We start from the raw sequence: 15,650 nt of genomic DNA on the forward strand, positions 1-15,650 counted from the left end.
ACCAATTTTGGGCGTTACGAGGGTGCTAATCCTTTCTCGTACGTAACTGACTCCCGAATCCGTTTTTCTGAAACTCGTAGACCAAAGCTATTTTTTAGGTGATCCAATCACACTTTAATAAAAGATTGGTGGCGACTCCCAATTTTTTTTTTTTAAAGTCGACAACTAATTTTTGTTTTTTTCCAAAAATAAAAAATGGTTTCGACAGCACTAACAAATAGCATAGTAACAAATGGAAGCTTCACATTTTGACACGTAATAAAAATAAAAAATATTTGAATTTTATAAAAAATATATTTTTTACACACAGGGAATGAACCTAGACAAATGATTGTCTAGTTCATCTAAATCTGGACAACCTTATGTCTTGATTGATTCCGGAAATGTTTTTGAGTAGTTTTATGTAATTTTATTTTTTATAAAATAATATATTTATAAAATATAATTTTCCAAATATGCAAAATATATAAAAATGTATAAAACATCAGATTTTATAAAATATCAATTTTATATGTCTTTTAATTTAATAATAATATAAAATATGATAATTTATAAAAAATTAAAAATATAAAATTACTAAATAAATATTTAAAATATATATAGATAAATAGTTGTCTAAATTTAAATGTATCTGAAAAATTAATTGTATTAATTTATTCTAGTGTCAAATATTGTAATTGCCTCATTGAAATACGTTAATTAGTTAAATGGCTGGTATAAATTAAGTTGTTATTTCAAGGTGTTATTTTGGAAAAAGGAAAAGGAAAAATAGTTCTCTCTCAACCTGTAAAAAGAAAACTTTTTTAGTGTCTTTTACCATATCGATAATAAACATCCTAATCAATCTACGAATTTTTTTTCTAAATATTTGAATCAAGTTTGAATTTTAAAATTATTATTTCTTTAGAGAATTTTATTTGAATACCGTCTTAATCTTCAAATTGAGATGAGAAGACGTATAATAATATTTAAAAGAAAACCTAACCCTCTCCTATCGTAAATTTATATTTTATCATTAGTATTTTTTTTCTTCAATTTCTAAAACTTAAGTTTAAAACATCCTCTCACAATACAGAAGGGTGGAGATAAAATCTCAATATATAAAAGTTGCATCTTGGTATATAGCTTTCATAACTCAATGGATGAATTCAAGGTGCCAGTCAACTTTATTGGAGAATCTTTTACGTTTTTCAAATCCATCTCTTCCCCTTTAAACTTCTTATTTTTGTTTAGTCAAATTGTAATAAAATTAAATAGAAAATGTTGCTGAATTCTCCAAGTCAATCTCCAAGGGAAATACAGCGAGAGGAAGGGAAAAAAGAGGAAAACAACATATACTTATTAGCTTATAATATATTTGAATTTACTTACAGATTATGTTACTAATTTGTACAATTTGATATGTTCGGTTAAATTTTCATTATTTTGTGAGTGATTTACTCTTATGAAAACTAAAAAGTAATTTCATCATTTTTTTAGATTATATATTTATAAATTTTAAAGGATTAAATTACAATTTTATCATTTTTGAAAGGGGTCAAAGTGTAATTTAATCATTCACTAATTTATTATTTTATAAAATAAAAGGGGCTAGTATGATATTTTCCCATTTTAAGTGGCCTTGGCCCCTTTGTGCCGCCCCTTGGTGACCGTTTTGCAATCTTTCGTATCCTTTCTAGCCGGTCAACATTTTTAACCTTTTTTTGGTACCGTTACAAATTGGGGAAGGGAATAGGTCAAATTCTACTATTATATCCTATACTGTACTAAGTTGTAGATTTAGTTACTTTAATTTGGTTATTCTTAGATTTTGTATTTTTATAATTAGAAAATTTTATTCTTAACTAAATGATAACTATTAAATTTATTAAGTTAAGTTATGTTATTTTTAAATTGATGTGTCAAATATATTGTAATATGTGTAATGCTTTGATAGTTTGTTAATTTTCACATATTACTAAAAAAAAAGTTAATAGATTTCATGAGTGTCATTTACATTAAGACTAAAATTTTAAAATTAAAAAAATATAGTCACTAAGAATGATCTAATTGGCAAATGTAGATTAAACCTATAACTTTATGCATAATACAGGACTAATGACATAATTTAACCAAACAGATTTAACTTTTACCACTGGGTCAAGACTAATATTTCACTTTGAAAAGTATAGGGACTAAAAATTGATCAACATTTTATAATCAAAGGGCTAACATATACAGAAGTACTTAAACTTGGCAACTCACACCTACTTGGTACTTAAACTATTTTTTAGACCTAATTAGTACCTAAACTAAGAAATCATAAGCCAAATTGATACTTTTTATTGGTATCTGACTAACACTCTAAGATTTTGGGCTGACAACCAATATAATGCTAGCACTTGTCAATTTGAATTGAATAATAGAAAATTTATTTTTATTTTGAACCTAAACAACCATTTGTCCAAGTTCATTCTGAATGTTTTTTTAGTAATTTTATATTTTTTATAATTTAAAAATAACTATATTTTTTTGAAAAAAAATACTTTATTTTATGATTTTTTATAATTTTAAAATTTTCTTGTATTTTAGGAATTTATTTTTTTATTTCAAGTGCACAATGTCTAGATACAAATAGGTCTAGACAAACACTTGTCCAGGTTCATTCTGAAAGTTTATTTCTCTAGTAATTTTATATAATTTTATAATCTGAAAAAATAAACTCCATGTTTTAAAATAAATTACAAATTTATTACTTATATAATTTATAATCATTTTAAAATTTGGAATTTATTTTAAATTTATTACTTAAGTAATAAAAATTATTTTAGAATGATTTATAATCATTATTATTTTTAAAAATATAAATAAAAAATTAAATTTATTTTAAAATTATTTATTACTTAATTACTAAAATTTAAATTTATTTTAAATTTGAATTTATTTAAAAATATTTTTATATTATTATTTTGAAATTATAAAAAATGTATAAAATTATTAGAGAAATACATGTTCAAAATGAAAATTGTTGTCTATGTTTAAATGAATCTAGATAACATTTTGTCTAGGTTCATTTTGCATGCAAAATAAAAAATAAAAAATAAAAAATAAAAAATAAAAAATAAAAAAAAATTTATTAATTTTTTATTTTTAAAAATATATTTTTTATTTTTAGCACTAGTCAACATTTGATTGTTTGTCGGCTTAAATTATAATATCGTCAGTTTGATACCGATAAAAAATGCCAACTTGATTTATAATTTATAAATTTAAGTAAGTTAAAAAAATATAAGCACTAAATAAGCATAAATTGCAAAGTTTAAATATCTTCATATATGTTAACACATGATTAAAGTATAAAAAAATAAACTTATCGATAATTAAGTGATTACTTATAGAATTTACCCTTTTATTTATTTGATAATTTTTCTTCTTTTATGGTAAGTGGCTGTTAATCCCAACCATAGTTCCCTTTGTCCTTTAAGCTAGAATTGTTTACACCCTCAGGGGGACCACGTCACTAGTTCTAAAGCATTGGCGCACTGAACCCACTCCAAAACGCGCGCGCGTGAAAGACACTCTGATAGAGTTGTTGGCAAAAAATATCTAAACCAATTGGGACCATGAGGTGTAGCAAAAAGAAGATAGAACCAGAGCCATGTGGGTCCCCATCTCATGAACCAAGGAAATATCAAAGCCGTCCTGATTCGAGCCACGACACCCCCGCTCCGTCACTGTAAATTGTCAAAGGCATCCATTATATATTACGGTTCTACCCCATAACTTTGTTTAGAAAAAAAGATAAAAAGAAACACAGCTAAAGTGGTAAGGCAGCAAAACAAACCCAGCTCAGCCATTTGCCCCTCATATATTCCCTCTCTGCCTGCTTCTCCTTTTTTCAGCTCAGAAAGAAGGAAACCTTTTCTCCAGCAGAGAAACAAAGGGTCAGTTTCTATCTTTTTGATGAAATGGAGGCTGACAGTAATCCTAAAATAGTTGCGCCATTCGTTGCGAAAACTTACCAGATGGTTAATGATCCCATGACTGACGGTTTGATCACATGGGGTAAAGCTAATAACAGTTTCATAGTCATCGACCCTTTAGATTTCTCTCAAAGGATCTTGCCTGTTTACTTCAAGCATAGCAATTTTTCTAGCTTCGTTCGCCAGCTTAATACTTATGTAAGTGGATACAATTCTTTTAAGTTGGACTTACTTCAATTTTTTTTATATAATTCATATAATTCTTGGTATTGGTGTTTAGGGTTTCAAGAAGGTGGATCCCGATAAGTGGGAATTTGCGAATGAGTGGTTCCTGCGAGGGCAAAAGCATTTGTTGAAGAACATAGCGAGAAGAAAGCATAATAAAAATCCATTCATGCAACTGAAAGCTGAGGACTTAGAGGACGAAGAAATAGTGATGGAAATAGCGAGACTAAAAGAGGAGCAAAAGTCGTTGGAAGAAGAGCTGCAAGGGATGAACAAGCGTTTAGAAGCCACTGAGAGACGCCCGCAACAAATGATGGAGTTTCTTTACAAAGTCGTTGAAGACCCTGACCTCCTTCCTCGTATGATGCTCGAAAAGGAACGGACAAGACAACTTAACGCCGACAAGAAGCGACGGTTGACGATGATGCCCTCCAACTCATCATCTTCAAGCCTGGCCGTTTCTAATAATTCAGTCAAGTCCGAAGAGGAAGAAGATGGACATCCAGGAGTAATTTCGTCCCCAGAAACTGGATTCGATATGGAAAACAACTTTTATCGCTCAAGTTATCAATCATCGCCGTCGCCTGATCAGGACTCAAAAGAATTGTTGGGGCAAAATAGACTACATGAGGGGCAACTCATGAACTATGGTTGCGCCGCAGTAACAACTCAATTGCCGGCGGTGATGGTGGCTCCGACGGTGATTGGGAACGGCATGGCGGTGTCTTCGTCGGGGACGACTAGTGTAGCAGGGTATGGTGATAGGAGCGGGCAACTGGGTTATTTCGGAGAAATGGCGGCGCCTTGGATGGAGGCGCGTCCACGACCGCCTTATCCATTTTCGCTATTAGAGGGTGGCTTTTAGTTGGTTGCGTCACATGATATATCTTGGATTCTATCTTACTACGGATTTTTTTTTTAAAGTTTTAGATTTTGCAAATTTCATTTCATATATCGGCTTTTGTAAATAAAATGATTTAATTATAAGGTTAACAAAAATCTTATTTTATAATGTTTAATCTCTAAAACAATTACTTTGAATAGATTGATGGTTTAATTTTTTTTTTTTGTAAGACATTCATATTTAGCAAATGTTTGAATCGTGTTATCTTCACCCTTTTAATATTATTAAAAAATATAAAAAAAACAATTACTTATTATTTTCTTGAAATAATATTTTTCATAAGAAAATTTGTTTTCATGAATTGAGATATCTCACATTAGATGATTGTTTTTTTATTTATTATATTAAATAAAAGGATTAAACAAGGTTAGAAAAACATTAGGGTTTACTAACGAGATGTTAATATTTGTCGTTTTCTATGTCCAATCATCATTCACCTCTTTCAAGTTGTGGTTGAGTCTTCCCCTTGCTTTAACAATCTTCATATGTTTAGATTCTTGATATTGATTGTAACACCTCTAACTCGAATCCGTCGTCGGAATAGGGTTACGGAGCATTACCAGAGTTTATAATTTAAATGGACAGAAAATTTAAACATTTCATATCATATAGCATTCATGTCAGAAATCAATCAAAAGCATGCATATTATCTCTTATATGAGCCCTCGAGGCCCAAAATACACATTAGAAACAAATCGGGACTAAATCGGAAACTCAGAAAATTTTTTGGAAACATTTAAAATTTTCAACACTACAGGGGTCACACGACCGTGTGGCTAGGCCGTATGACTCACACGGCCAAGAGACACACCCGTGTCTTAGGCCATGTGGGCATTCGAAATAGGGACACACGACCGTGTCTCAGTCAATGCCCGTGCCCGTTTAACTCACTGACTTGGGTCACACAACCAAGCCACACGCCCATGTAGCAGGCCGTGTACCCTTTTGAAGTAACCTCACACGCCCGTGTGTCAGGTCGTGTGCTAGGCTGTGTAACAGCCTGACTTGCAAACCTTTATAAAGCTACAGGGGACACACGGCTGTGTCACCTGGCCGTGTGTCACACACGGCTGAGACACACGCCCGTGTCTCTGCCCATGCGGACGAAAATAGGCTATTTTACAAGCCACATTTCTCACCCAATTTGGCACCAACCTAAACTCAACATTTTTGCATATACATAAGTCATAAATAGGCATCCGAAACAAGCCAAAATCAAGCCTTAAACATGTAATATCTTCACATACAACCAATATGCCCTTCGGCACCTCAAATGACAATATATAAACATGTATGTTCATGTATACAATTTAACCAAATAAGACAACAATTTACCAAGCCATTTTGCATAATTTTATGCCACATCTCTTACCTATCAAAACATACCATATAATCTATTTACCATAACACAACCATTTGATACTAAAATGCATTTCATAAACTATCATATTTGGACATACATGCCCCCCAAAACAAGATACCAATTCATCACATCACCAAAAAAAAGTACAAAATGTACACCTAGCTATCATTTTACCTTTTTATCATGTAACCATATCAAACATATCATCAACCATGTTAATGCCACATAAATATACATACCAAAATATACCAAATCACACATAACAAAACATATAGGCTATCATTAGCCAAAATAACCTATACATGCCATTATAACCGAAATTAAACAACTAAAAGTACCAAAAGAGATGATGGATAATGTGATATGGCTCCAACAAGCTTCCAACCCGAACGAGCTTCCGATTCACTATAAAACACAGAAAATAAACATAGTAAGCAATTAAGCTTAGTAAGTTCGTATAACATAGAATTTAACTTACCATTTAGTTATAATTTAGGTAAGTAAACATAGCATATCCCAACTCAATTTGGCCAAATGCCTAAGCACATATTCACCAACATGTTAGCCATGTAAAATACATATAATATCCAATACACATGGATGAACTCAACCATTAATCAAATTTCATATACATGTATCATACATTTCATATATCAATATATCATGTAACATCATTTCCATGTACTTCATATAAATACCAGTAGTAGTTCATATCGAACTCATATATTCTCGTAACAGAAATGTGCCCGTTGAACCATTTAGAATATCGTTGGATACTCAGGTAGCACACACAAGGTGTACTGAACTGTAATTCGTCAATTCCTGTACATATATGCTCATACAAGCTCTGGATCAGTATGCTTTTACAAGTTGTAAACGGTAAGCTCCTCTGAGCTGAATAACAGTAAACTCATGCGAGCTGAATATCGGTAAGCTCTCTCGAGCTGAGAATTGGTAACCCTAATGACGTGTCATTTGTATCCTACGAATTCCTAAGGTTCAAACGGGACTCGAAATTCGTCGTACGTTGTCGAATATGCAATCGGTATTCATTCATGGCAATTAGACAATTCACAAACATATAATTCAATTTAAAACATATAAATGTACAATTTTAATTACACGAACTTGCCTCGACAAGTATTCGTAGATACAGAGGCGATTAATCCGAGACTTTCTCTTTGCCCGATCTAACTCTATACGAGGTCTAACTGGATCTATACGGATAAATTTAATTCAATTTAACATATAATTCATTCAATTTAATCTAAAACATATTTTTGGCAAAATTACCATTTGGCCCCTATACTTTTAATTTCTTTACAATTTAGTCCCTAAACTCAAAAAATAAAATTCATGCAATTTTTCCTTTACCCAAGCATAGTCGATTTCTATACATACTAATAGTAGCCTATATATTTTACAAATTCACAATTTTACTTTACCATTTTTAATTTAACCCCTAATTAATAATTTCATAAAAAATTCCTTTACAAAAGTTATTTATCTAAAAACAACCATTCATTTTATATCATCAAAATTCAAAACTCAAGCATGTTCATCAATGGTAAAACCCTAATAGTTCAACAGTTTCACAAATTAGTCCCCGAGCTAGCTAGATTAAGCTACAACGATCCCGAAAACATAGAAATAATTAAAAACGAGACAAAAACACATACCTAATTGAAGGATTAAAGATTGGCCGAATGAAGCTTCAATAATGGCTTCTAGTTCTTTAACATTTTGTTGAAAAGAAAATAATAATGGAAGATGACAAAATTTTGTTTTATTTAATTTACCTTTTTACTAATATAGCCTTTATAATATTTAATAATTACACAAAATGCCAAGCCATTAACATCCACTAACATATTAATGGTCTAATTACCATATAAGCACATCTATTTTAAATTCCTATAGCTATTTAATACCTCTAGCTATTAGAACTCAAGTTTTGCACTTTACGTGATTTAGTCATTTTTATCAAATTGAGCAAGCAAACGGTAAAATTTCTTAACGAAATTTTTATACGGTAACACTATTATGCTGTAGACCATAAAATAATAATAAAATAATTATTTTGACCACAGATTTATGGTTCCAAAACTACTATTTTGATTTTACTGAAAACGGGCTGTTACATTGATGATGTTTAGGATGAGTTTCCATTTCTCTTTAGATCTTCCTAAAATAATATTAGTCCATTTCTTACCTCTATTTGGGAGTTTTCATTTACTAATCTGGAAGATCAGGTGAGACAATTGATGAGTATGATGGGAGATATTAAAAGAAAAATTGGCACCGACATTTCGAGCAATGCCGAGAATAATCTTAAGAGGAAGGAAATGAGCATGTGAAAGCTATTGCGCTCTGTTCGAGAAAAATCTTGAGTAGCCTAGAAACTTTGCCAAAAGTGGAGATAAGAGAGAGTGTAGAAGATCTTTAAGAAGAGTCCCCAGAAGCTGGTAAATAACCAGAACCAGAAGACGTATTTGAATCGGTAGCTAAGCTAGAAAGAGAAATAACCAATGAATCTGCTATTGCAAAGATACTATTCCCTTCAAGGTTGGAAGAGAAATAAAAATGAGATGAGGATGAGTTTGTAAGCTTTTTAAACTTGTTCAAAACATTAATGTCAACATGCCTTTAATTGAACTAACTGATAAAGTCCTTAAATACGCCAAATTCTTAAAAGAAATTATGTGTAGGCGTAGGAAAATTAAGGTAGGTGAACAAGTTAATATAAGAGCTTCCTGTAGTGCTATTATTTCTAGAAAAGTTCCCCAAACGCTAAAAAACCAAGGAAGTTTTATAATTTTGATAGAGATAGGGAGCATTCAGTTTAATAGAGCTCTATGTGACATAGGAGCTAGCATCAATTTAATGCCTTTATCAATTTATGAAAAGTTTGGATTAGGGGACCTAAAAAACACTGAGATCACACTACAACTGACTAACAAATCTTCAGTATAGCAAAAAGGAGTATTGGAAGATGTGTTAGTCAAAGTACGCAGTTTCATTATCTCAACAGATTTTGAGGAAGACCGTGAGATACCTATCATGTTAGGAAGACCCTGTTTAGCAACGTCAAAATCCACCATTGATTTGGAAAAAAACAAGTTAACAATGAAGATCAATAGTGAAAAAGAAATTTTTAAATGTGTTCACCAATATAGTGGGGAACATAAAAGGGACTTAGGGGAACATTGTAATGAATTATCTATTTTTAACCCGAATAATCCCTAATCAAGGGACATACTTCCTACAGTTAATGAAGGTCAAAATAAAAGGTTTAGGGAAAGAGATAAATGGAAGAAAGTGGAGTGGCATGACAGGCAATGGACTAATACTGAAAGAACCAGTGAATCGTCCTTATATGAATTAATGGTGCTGTTGGATGAATCCAACAGTAAAACTTGATTATTTAAAATTGATATTCAACTCTTTGTAAATTATTGTATATTTAGCTAACTGTTTAGTCTAGATTTGAATTTTTATCAAATTTATGTTTTATAGAAACTGTGATACTCGAGAAATTGGAATTGTGGGAAAAAATAGAGCTAGTGTCGCAACACGACAACCCTATGTCGCAACACCAAGGCAACCCTATGTCGCAACACCAAGGCCAAAATTGATGAAATTGAGAAAACTATCTCAATGTCGCAACATAGAATCTGTGTGTCATGACACCGAAGCCAGTATACCCAGAAATCCAAAATTCAAGAGTGTGTTGCGACATAGAACCCCTATGTTGCGACATTGATGCAATTTTCTGTAGGGTTAACCCAACCCAATTGCACAACTCGAATGACTAAACTTAATTATACCCAATTTTTAAGCTAAAAAATCTGTATTTTTAAACGCCAAAACACTCTTAACCATCACCTAAAACCTCTTTAAATTCTAATTCTCTCAAAATTGTCTAGATTTTTAAAAGCCTAAAATTTTGAAAACCTCCAAATATCTTTTTATTTCCAAATATTTGTTTTGTAGAGCTTAGTTTTAGGGATAAACTCATTCAGTGCAAGGATTTGGAGACAGAACAACATGAATTCTCAAGGGAATCAAACGAATCTCCATTTGAGGTTAAGGGTTCCTAACTCTTATTTTTACTGTTCCAATGGAAACTTTGCTTGTTAGTTTGTTACTTATTTAACTTAGACAATATTTAAAATGCCTCCATGAAAAGTTAGAAGAACTAATGAACCAGAACCTTTGGTGATTGTAAATCCCTCTAATTTCTCGAATCCAAACATTGAGAAATATTTTCTAGAACTTCAGGAAAAAACATTTATTCAAGAAAGAGGATTTGAACCATCGATGGTTCTCTATTAGGAGATATGACCTGTAGTTAAATATCATAGATGGCAATATTTTGGTATGATCCCAAAAGACTCTGCCATAATTCCTATAGTTCAGCCATTTTATGCATCTTTATGGGACCAAGAGTCTAGAAAATTTGAAGGTCATACATGGAAAACGATGCCTATGCTAGAGAAAGATGTACGAATTACCCCACGGGTTATTTGTGAATTTTATAATGCTTCATTTTATGAAAAATATTTTATAGCGGAAACTAATTTGGAATATTTTCGAGATATAAATATGGACAACATTATAAACTTCCTAACAGAGGGGAGGGGTGAATGGAAATGTCGCTCAGGTATTGATATTCTAACCTCCTTTGATCAAACAATAATGTTTCTTGAAGTAAAGATGTGGATTCAATTTCTGTGCACTAGAATAGCTCCTGCTTTGAATGTTTCTAATGTCAATACTTTTTGAGCGGTGTTTCTTTATGCTATTTTGTTAAAAAAAAATAGGTATGCATCAAAACGTGGATATACCAAAATATGAAGCGATGCGTTAGTGGCCAGAGAGTGAGAGTCTTTTTTCCCCACTTAGTGATGACCTTATGCAAAAAAGTAGGCGTTTCGATGGCATTTACAGAGCAATCAATGAAGCCATCTCGAAGCATAATTGGCGACACTCTGTATACACAGTACACTGAGCTTCATGCTAATCAAATTAAGGAGTGGAATAAACTGCAGCAGAAGATGATGGCCGCTCTGACTTCATCGTAGAGGAAAGCAAAATCGACCACTCAATAAGAAATTGGCGAGAGTGGTCATCTCAAGCTAGGCAGAATGATACACTGGATGCAGGAGTCGGACCCATTTTTTTAGGAATTCATATTGTAAAACAATATTAGGGTGCCTAATTATACGCCGAATATGTTTGGATCGACACATCCAGAGTAGGAAGAAGAGGAATAGGAGGGTGAAAAAGAAAGAGCTAAGGAGAGGGACGAAAATGATGAGATGGATTTTGAGGAGGATGATTGAACTTTTAATTTTTTTGAAAGATTGTGTAAAATCCCGATTTTAAGCAAAGTCAGAACAGTGGTTTCGGGACCAAAAATCCGATGAGGAAAAATTTATTTCTTATTATATTTTTATGGTCTACAATTTCACGTAAAGATTTCATGAAAATTTTGTTCAAAAATTTCGACATTTGAGCACTCAATTTAGTTAAAAGGGCTAAATTGTAAAAAGTGCAAAAGTTGAGTTCTAGAACCTAGAGGTGTAAAATTGCTATGAAATTTTAAATTAGAGGTCCTTAAATGGTAATTAGACCATTTTTCATGGACAAAATGGACATGAAATAGGTGAAATAGGATATTTTTAAGTTAAGGGCATTTTGGTAATTAAAATAAATTAAAAAGACAAAATAAGGCCAAAATCATCATCTTCTCCATGAGTGCTGGCCGAATATAATGTGGACTCCATGGCTAGGGTTTGTTCATTCTTTCAAGCTTCATGGTAAGTCCGTTTTAGCCCCGTTTTTCTTATTCTTTATATTTTTAGAATCCCGATAACTTGCTTAAGCTATTCCTATCATTAATTCGAGCTAGAAATTATGTTTGAAAAATTACCCATAGATGAAAAGCGTGAATTTTGATGTTTCATGATAGAATGTGAAGCTTAGAATTATGTTAAACGATTTTTGCTAAACGATTTTCAGCAAAAACGAGTGAAACGGTGTAATTGTTAAAAAATATTATTGTTCATAAGTGCACTTTAGAGCAAGAATTTGATGTTTCTATAGAAGGAAAAATTGTTCAAAATGTCATAAAACATAAGAAAAAGGAATAAAATTTAATTTCCGAGCCTAGGGGCAAAATCATAATTTTGTGAAACTTTAGGAGCAAAAATGTAATTTTGCCAAAATGTGATTTTTGGACTGGATTGAATAATGTGAGTGTAAAATAAGTTAAATGTGTTATTATAAGTCAATAAAGACAAGATATTGACTTTGATTAGTGAAAAAGAAAAAAAATAAGAAAAAAGTGAGAAATTTCCCGATTGAATATTCGGAATAAAAAGGGATACGAATGAAGTAACACAAATGATCACATGTGTGACATGGATTCTATGTAGGTCACTATGTGAAAGTGAAAGTGATGGTCACGTGTGTAGTACTATGTGTAGGCTACTACGTGTACCGGAATGAAATGTCGCATGTGTAGTACTATGTGCAGGCTACTATGCGTACCGGATAGCTTCGATCACTTGTGTAGTACTATGTGCAGGCTACTACGTGTATCAGATATTAATGGTCACGTGTGTAGTACTATGTGCAGGCTACTACGTGAATCGAAAAATTTAATCACGTGTGTAATACTATGTGAAGGCTACTACGTGTATCAAATGATAATAGTTAAATGAGTGGTACTATGTGCAAACCACCGAATGTTCGCTATTATACCGACATGTTTAACGGGATATGAGAAATTGCAAACCAATAAGAATATGTGATTGAAATGCGATGAGTTGCAAAAGAGTCACTGGAGTGATGAAGTTTTGTACCGTGCTTACAAAATAAATTGTTATAGTGTTATGTGAACGAGTGAATTCGAAACAGAACAGATTTGGATAGTGACAGTGATGTTAGTCTGAAAAATCACCAAAACTTATAGAAATTGATTTAGTGGTTGAGTGAGATATGAAATTAAAGCTTAATGAGTCTATTTTTACATAAAATAAATAGAACAAGTAAAAGTGTTATACATTTTGAGATATTTGAATTTTAGTGGAGCAGGGTCAGATTGATTTCGGAATCCCCTGTTCTGAATTTGGAAAATAATTAAAAATTTTACAAAAATAATTATGAGTTATAATTTATATGCTTAGAATTATTAATGAGTCTATTTTCAAAGGAAACAAACAAAAGTATCATTTGAAATCTGTACAATGAGATAATTCATTTTTAGTGTAGAGAGGTCAGAGATGTTGAGTAGTGAAACTGGGGAAACTTTAAAGAATAAACTGTAGTAATTGGCCAAGTAAAAAATTCTGAAAATTTTATGGTAATAAGAAATGTGAGTTTAGTTTCGAGTAAAATTAACGGAACTTAATTTTGGGCTCTGTAGCTTCGGATAAAAATGATTTAGTGACTTTGACTCAAATAGACAGCTTTGAATTTAAGTATAAGTGAATAGTAAAATTATGTATAATGCTAATTAAGCATGTTTTATAAATAAAGGATGTGGAATGGAGAGAAGGAGGAGGATAATAAAATGTATGAATGAAAATTGTATAAATGGTCATATGCTAGATTATAATCGGTAAATGTTAAATTGAATGGTAAATATGTATTGATACTGAAGGACTATTGCGGTATTGAAAAGCAATTGATTAGATGTTTAAGAAATTAAGTCATGATATTTATATGTGTGAAAATAATGATATGTGGATGATTATATCATTGAGGTTGCATTGATTAATTCGGTTTATGTGATAGAAATGTCAAGAACATTTGTCTTTGATATGTAATGATCATGTAATGCCATGAAAATTTGTTTATTTGTGTGGTTTAAAATGTATCTATATTTTGTTATATAACTTATTTTGTAATCTATTTGACAAATGATAAAAATTAATTCGATTACTATGTGAGGTGAATTATGATTTGTGAAGCATATCTATATTCGACAATAATGGATAAGATATATTTATGTCATGGGTGAATGCTTAAACACTTGGGTTAGTATAAAGTGTATATTTAGTAAGGTTTATTGGAAAAGAAATAACAGGTTTTGGTATATATCGAATAGAGAAAATTTGTACTATCTTTGTGGCTAATTTTGTTAGCTTTGTGGGAGATGAATGGATAATGTATATATATGTGACAATTAGCTTACGAGCTACTGAGTAATTGATATATTACATTAGTTAAAAAGGAAATTTTGACGATATGAGAATATGTAATGATACGGATAAATTCAGGTACTCAGGACGAATTCAACAAGTAAGTTAAAATTTATAAATTCATACGACGAGGAAGTAAAAGATTGTAAGTATATTTAGCCAAGAAAACCCTAATTAACGACTCGAGAATAACAACTTGAAAGTTTTAATTTAGATGAAATTTTACAACTTGGTTTACTACGGTTAAAAGTGTATATGTTCTGGTAATACCTCGTACCCTATTTCGGCATCGAATACGGGTAAAGGGTGTTACATTTAGTGGTATCAGAGCTACGGATTAGTCAGTTCTCGGACCGAACGTAGCATATGTGAGTCTAGCTATACATGCTATGTTATTACTCGTGATGATGTGATATCTCCGGGCTCTAACGAAATTGTTTTGTTAAAACAGAGATGATTTTCAACTGAGTTATTTTCAATAATGTTGAAAATGATATTAAAATAAATGAAATATGTTCACGTTATGTTGGAATTTGGAAATGTAAGAATAAAAAAATTCGTGTTATGTATGTGTTCATGCATAAAAAGAGATGATCATAAAAAAAATTATGTTGTGATAAGCTCATTCGAGAATGTTGGTGATTATATGATGCTATGTGCTCAACATATTTGATTAAGTGAATATGGTAAGTGAATTTACTTAAATAGATGGAATGTGTGTTTATGTATATCTGCTTGAATAAGTGAAATCAATATGTGCATATGGTAGAATCTTATGTTTAATTGTTAAGTTAAAAATAACAAAGTATTTTGTTTTATGTCTTTACCATTAAATCATGAATATTATAATAGTATGAAAATTGAATTGGAAGATTAAATCGAGTAGAACACAAGAATGAGTACTTTCGTTCAGTGATATGTGGTTTCTGTATAAGACCATATCTGGGATATGGCATCGGTGTGATATGTGCTACTGTGTAAGACCA

At 31.4% G+C, this 15,650-nt stretch overlaps 1 protein-coding gene across 1 annotated transcript; it reads left to right on the top strand.

The window, feature by feature from the left end:
- Window positions 1-3,785: 3,785 nt before the first annotated feature.
- LOC107901231 (heat stress transcription factor C-1-like) lies at window positions 3,786-5,178 on the top strand. Its single transcript, NM_001326901.2, has 2 exons — window positions 3,786-4,160; window positions 4,243-5,178. The coding sequence occupies exons 1-2, from the start codon at window positions 3,948-3,950 to the stop codon at window positions 5,050-5,052; spliced, it is 1,023 nt and encodes a 340-aa protein (NP_001313830.2). The 5' UTR covers window positions 3,786-3,947; the 3' UTR covers window positions 5,053-5,178.
- Window positions 5,179-15,650: the final 10,472 nt, after the last annotated feature.

The sequence above is a fragment of the Gossypium hirsutum genome, chromosome D06, assembly GCF_007990345.1.
Source record: "Gossypium hirsutum isolate 1008001.06 chromosome D06, Gossypium_hirsutum_v2.1, whole genome shotgun sequence".
NCBI classification, from domain to species: Eukaryota; Viridiplantae; Streptophyta; class Magnoliopsida; order Malvales; family Malvaceae; genus Gossypium; species Gossypium hirsutum.